General features: G+C 48.5%; 1 protein-coding gene across 1 annotated transcript; it reads left to right on the forward strand.

Annotated features, from left to right (window-relative positions):
* The first annotated feature begins 2,199 nt into the window (after window positions 1-2,199).
* On the forward strand, window positions 2,200-5,566 carry LOC125516461. The gene is made up of 4 exons (XM_048681898.1): window positions 2,200-2,206; window positions 3,034-4,158; window positions 4,631-4,684; window positions 5,472-5,566. Exons 1-4 carry the CDS (start codon window positions 2,200-2,202, stop codon window positions 5,564-5,566), a joined length of 1,281 nt encoding a protein of 426 aa, XP_048537855.1.
* The last annotated feature ends 386 nt before the right edge of the window (window positions 5,567-5,952 follow it).

Here is a 5,952-nt window from a genome sequence, read left to right on the forward strand (position 1 = left end):
CACCCTTGAATATCACAGAATCCTAGTTTGTTCAATCATACATACAGATTTACACTTGCTTGCTTTCTCAAGAACATCGTACAAAGTTGGTACTATCTATTCACACTGTTTGAACTACCAAGATTGGTGTCAGAGATCTTCCGAGAAGATGAGATCAGAGTAGGAAGACTAACGCCAAGAATTACATGGAGTCTAGTAGAAACGCCCTTGAATCAGCCTTGCTCCCTGCGAGAGCCGGTGGGGCGAGCGGTGGCGGCGGCCGCTGGCGGCGAGCACGTGGCTCCTCGACGGGGTTCGCACGGGGCTTGCAGCAGCGGACGGATCCGGCAGCCGTCATTGGAGTTGACCGGCAGCAACCTATGCAAAGAACAGAGAGACAGAGGGATCGAGTGAGGCGCATGAGGAAGAAAGAAGACGGGAAGGTAGAAGAGAGGGGCAGTGGACGCGCGCTAGGTGGTAGCGCCGGCAAGTGGGGCTCAGGCGACGACGTGCTCTGATCTGGGCTCCTCTCCGATCGAGCGGAGCACGGGCGAGGGGGGCGGCGGGCGGTGGGCACGGACGGCCAGCCGGCCTGACGGAGAGGTGCGCGGGAGGCCGAGGCCGGCGGAGAGGTGCGGCGGGAGGCCGAGGCCGGCGGCCTGGCTGATTCGGTGGAGCACGGGCGGGAGGGCGGGGCCGGCGGGCGGTGGGCACGGACGGCCAGCCGGCCTGACGGAGAGGTGCGGCGGGAGGCCGAGGCCGGCGGAGAGGTGCGGCGGGAGGCCGAGGCCGGCGGCGCCTGGCTGATTCGGTGGATGCGAAGGGAGCGGGAGGCAGAGAAAGGGCGTGGGTGGGGAAAAGATCGGTCGAGGAGGGGGGCGTGGGGGGGGGGGTCGACCGGAACGGCCAGTGGGATGGGGGTGGGTGAGATGTGCGTCTAAGATCCTGCCACCTCATCGATCCGAGAGATTGATCTGCGAGATGTGTTTCTTGTTTTGCCGTCATCTGTTTTTTTACAGACGGCAAAATATCTTTGCTGTCATCAGTTCTTTTTACAGACGGCAAACTATGTCTTTGCCGTCATCAGTTTTTTTACAGACGGCAAAATATACTCTTTGCCGTCTGTATTCTTTTACAGACGGCAAAATATACTCTTTGCCGTCTGTGTTTTTTTTACACAGACGGCAAAGTATGCTCTTTGCCATCTGTATTTTTTTCGCAGACGGCAAAGTCTGTTTTGCCGTTAGTAAATTTTTAGCAAACGGCAAAGTGAGCGTTTCCGTCTGTATTTCTTGCCGTCTGCAGTTGACGGCAAAATTGTCTTTGCCGTCAGGCCCGACCAAAAACTGACGGCAAAGACAGCCACAGACGGCAAATTAGCTGATTCCTGTAGTGCCGGTTCGTGCCTCAAACCGGGACTAAAGGTTGGGGCTACCAACCGGGACTAATGGGCTTCGCACCCTTTAGTTCCGGTTCGTGGCACGAACCGGGACTAAAGGGCCCAGGTGAACCGGGACTAATGCCTTAGCCGCACGAACCGGGATAAATGCTCACATTAGTCCCGGTTCGTGACTGAATCGGGACTAATGTGAAAACTGCCCCGTGACCATAGCCCTGTTTTCTACTAGTGATGGTGGGGCCATAGCCTAACCGCAGGCTGACACAGCCTCTTTAGTACCGGTTCGTGGCATGAACCGGTACTAAAGGTTCGCCACGAACCGGTACTATTGATCACTGCCACGAACCGGCACTAATGTACACATTAGTGCCGGCTCTAATTCAAACCGACACTAATGTGCTTCACGTTTGACCCTTTTTCTACTAGTGAAGTAGATCGAGCTTGGCAATATCGCAAGCACCTAGCCCAAACGGCTGCAAGAACTCGACATTGGGGTCAACCGCCCTCTCGAGGTTGAATTTGATAAGATATATGTGTCTATTGTGCGGATGAAAGAGTTTCTCAGAGGACCCAAAGAGAGGCAGGTTGTATTGCGTCTTGGAGATGATGGCTTGGGTGAGGCCGTACGTTTCGACGAGGTAGCCCTCAACGACGAAGCTAGGTTTTGGGGAGACGACGGGTGTGGCGGCGGAAAGGGGGCGATGAAGAGAGGGGTGGAAGGCTAGGGATATGAGAGGAGAAGAATGAGGATGAATCTTCGGAGGTGGAGCATGCACGCACGACAGTGTTGGCACCGGCGGCAATGTTAAAGTTACCGGTGAATGGCAGGTTTGAAATGTGGTAGTTTTTTTTTAAGGAACAACCTTGTATTCCATTACAAAGTTAGACTGGCCGAATCGCCAACTACAGAGTTTACAACAAACTCAGGGAAATAGCCTAGCCAAGTTTCATATTCACTATCTCCTAATCTTACACCATGTGCTGCTAGGCCGTGAGCTGCTACATTACAAGATCTTGGACAAACACTAACATTTACATCATCAAAAGCCACATTCAACTGAAATTTTATTTCCTAAAACTCAACACCTAAGGTCGACAAGTCATACTCGCTTGAGATCGCCTGCTTCAACACCACGGAGTCTGTTTCAAATATCACACGATTACATCCCATTTGTGTAGTAGTACTGATTGCATATAACATGACCAGGGCTTCAGCGTGGAGAGCATTGGATACATGTTCAAGATTTCCTGCTTCTACTGCCATAAGCACACCACTATCATTACTGATAGTAAAACCCCATCCACCAGACAAAGATGATTTATGAAAAACACCATCAGTATTTATTTTGACGATCCCACTTGACGGAGGAGACCAACATATGGTGGAATCTTGTTTCTGGGTGCTCCTATCTTCTTAAGGTGCCTTCATGCGATTTTTTTGAGGAAATGGAATGTGGTTTTTTTTAGTGGCAGGGAATGGAAATGTGGTAGCCGCGAATGGATACATTATTGTGGGCCTAAAATCAATTTTCAGGGGATTGTGGGCTTAAATCTCCGCAGGGCAAAAAATAAACTGGTACGAGTATTTAGATATGTGGCCGGTTCCACTTTCAACTTACACCACACGAGAGCAAAAAAAAAAAAAAGATGAGCAGCCCGCTGGCCGGCGGCGACGCCGCCGCTGGAAGACGAGGATCTGCTCACCGAGATCCTCCTCCGCCTCCCCCCACAGCCCTCCTCCCTCACGCGCGCCTCCCTCGTCTGCCGTCAATGGCGCTGCCTCATCTCCGACCCACGATTCGTCCGTCGGTTCCGCCGCCGCCACCGCCGCCACCCTCCCCTCATCGGCTTCTTCGACATGGGTCCTCGCGGCCTCTACTTCGTACCCACACTGGAGGCCCCCAATCGTCTCCCGCCCGAGCGCTTCGCCTTGCAGTTCGAGGACGGCGACCAATTCATGCCCCTCGGATCCCGCCATGGCCTCGTTTTCGTCATCCACCTTTCGTGGAGCCGGGTCCTGGTGTGGGATCCGGTCACCGCCGACCAGCACCTCATCGCCCTCCCCCCTGGGTTAATGGGACATCTGAACAGGACCATGGTCCATGGGGCCGTGCTCCGTGCCGCCGGAGAGGTCCAGCATTTCCAGGTGGTTTTGATGGTGGCAGATGATGATTATGACATGGAGGATAGGCAAATGCTGGCCTGCGTTTACTCGTCGAGGACCGGCCTGTGGGGTGATATCATCTCAGCGCCGCTTCCGCCCAAGGTTCCTATCGGCAGCCGGCCCCTCATGGTTTCTCCGTCCAAGGAAGCTGTGTTGGTTGATAATTCCCTTCACTGGATGCTTTTTGGGAGCTTAGTTGGAATTCTCGAGTTTGATTTGTTGAAGCAGAGCATAGCCGTGATACCGACACCAGTGGGTGTGGTTTCCTCCCACGGTAGACATGAACTGACGGTTGTACGGGCAAAGGGCGATGGCCTTGGTTTCCTCATCGTGATAGACTTCTGTGCCCAATCATGGAGGAGAAAGACTGATTGTCATGGTGTTGCTTCATGGGAGCTGGAAAGAACTATTGAACTGGACAAGTTACTTCCCCTGAATCCAGAGAGGAGAGCACACTTATACATAGTAGGGTTTGCTGAGGAGAATAATGTGGTGTTCGCGTGGACACCAGTTATCGGCCTCTTCCTGATTCATCTTGAGTCATTGCAGTTCAAGAAAACTCCCAATCCCAGCATGCTTGCCCGTTATCTTCCATTTGAAAGTGTCTTTGTTGCAGGTAATAGCATGCCTTTACATATCTCAGAATAAATAAAGTAAGCATGCCTTTGCACTGCGGGTAGTATTAGTATAACAAATCAAGTTAGTTTTTAGTAACTGGTTGATGGAATTGTGTTCACATCCTTTCATGTTAAGCTAACAATTGTAAGCAGTGTTGCATCACTTGTTTCTTCGGTTGCTTGTTGATCTCGTCAACATATAGTGAAGTCATTCTGCAATGTTCTGTTTGATACTTGTGTAATGCATAGCTGCAGTATCTTTTTTTCTCTCAAGATGAGATACACAACTTTTTGAAGTTGATTACATGAAACAAAATCTAAATCACAATCACTTATATTCCCAGGGTTTATTAGTATGATGAGTATATTTTATTTTACTTTCCAATATGGTGTAGGACAAGCTTAAGAATATATCCAGATAACCTCTGCCACACATGAAACATTGTTTGCTTTGACTTATTATGCTTGTAGAAACATGTGTTGGTGGTGGACATGATGGAGCTGTTGCTGGTGGACACGACCGAGGTGAGCTTTTGCTCAATACCTCTACTTGTTAAGCAGGTAAGCTTAAGCTTATCTTCTGTATGTATGTTGAGGTAATCTGAACTGCTGTTAAAAATATTTTCTTTTCTTTTCACTACCATTTCTCAAGTACTCCCTCCGTAAACTAATATAAGAGCGTTTAGATCACTATTTTTGTGATCTAAAAGATCTTATATTAGTTTACGGAGGGAGTACCAAATTGCAAGAAAGATTGTAAGATTTTTTTCTGCAACCCTTTGCTCAGTCTTTATGCGCACCTGACAACCTCCTATGATGCTGCCTTTCATGGCAGGCTGCCTCTCATGGTGAAAGTATTGCGTGACACTATGAGAGTAAAAAGAATGACAGTCATTTTGGACCAATGGAAGTGTGAATTAATTAGATTATGCACAATCCCTTGGTTGAGGCTTATACTGCATGAATTGTTATTTTTGGATCAACTTGAGGCCCACGAGAGGAGGCCCATGGTTCCCTTTATAATGTATTAACTTTGTCAAAGCCGATTGTTTAGTGACTAGCGAACTTGTACATTTCTAAACCAAATGTTTCTGCTTTTCTACCCCATGAGCCCCTCATGTGTCACTGTTCTTTTAATTAACCTCTACTCAGATCAGATGTAGCCAATATTTCTAGTACTAGAAGTTTTTTTTTTGAGAGAGCTAGTATTAGAAGTTGAAGGTGTGTGACTAAACTAAAAGTTGCTTAATGTTGTTCTATGTTTCAAATGTTGGTTTTGTCTAATGATGCTGAAGATGATTTAACTTTGCAGCTTTTGACACAATTTACACAAATGGTGAAGCTAATGTTTATTGTTTGAGACATACAAAAGTTATAAGAATTACTCCCAACGGGTTTCCTGAATGAATAGTACAAATTTGTTTGACTGATGGTATTACTTGCTTTCAGGTATCTAGAGTTATATTCCGGTGGTTGCGATGCAGCAATGAGCTGTTCAGTCTAGGTTCTACCAATTCGTATGCTTGGCTTGGACCCTCTATGTGGCATGCGCCGGTCAGCCGTGAATTGGACTTGTAGGAAATAATATGCTTGGCTTGGACCCTCTATGTGGCATGCGCCGGTCAGCCGTGAATTGGACTTGTAGGACTCAATTTGCTCAGCGTTTAGAAGCTTAGTTCTGACTAATAAATGTTGAATTGGACCTGATTTCTTGGTGCTATTTGCTACTGCATAGCCAGTGATTCAATCAGGGCAGGTTTCAGTGCTATTTGGCTTTTTTGGGATGCTGCCAA

This window comes from Triticum urartu, chromosome 6, assembly GCF_003073215.2.
Source record: "Triticum urartu cultivar G1812 chromosome 6, Tu2.1, whole genome shotgun sequence".
NCBI lineage: Eukaryota > Viridiplantae > Streptophyta > Magnoliopsida > Poales > Poaceae > Triticum > Triticum urartu.

Coding starts and splice junctions, on each gene's coding strand:
- LOC125516461 (XM_048681898.1), top strand. Junction 4,159..4,630: donor TGAAAGTGTCTTTGTTGCAG/GTAATAGCATGC, acceptor TTATGCTTGTAG/AAACATGTGTTGGTGGTGGA. Junction 4,685..5,471: donor TGCTGGTGGACACGACCGAG/GTGAGCTTTTGC, acceptor TTAACTTTGCAG/CTTTTGACACAATTTACACA.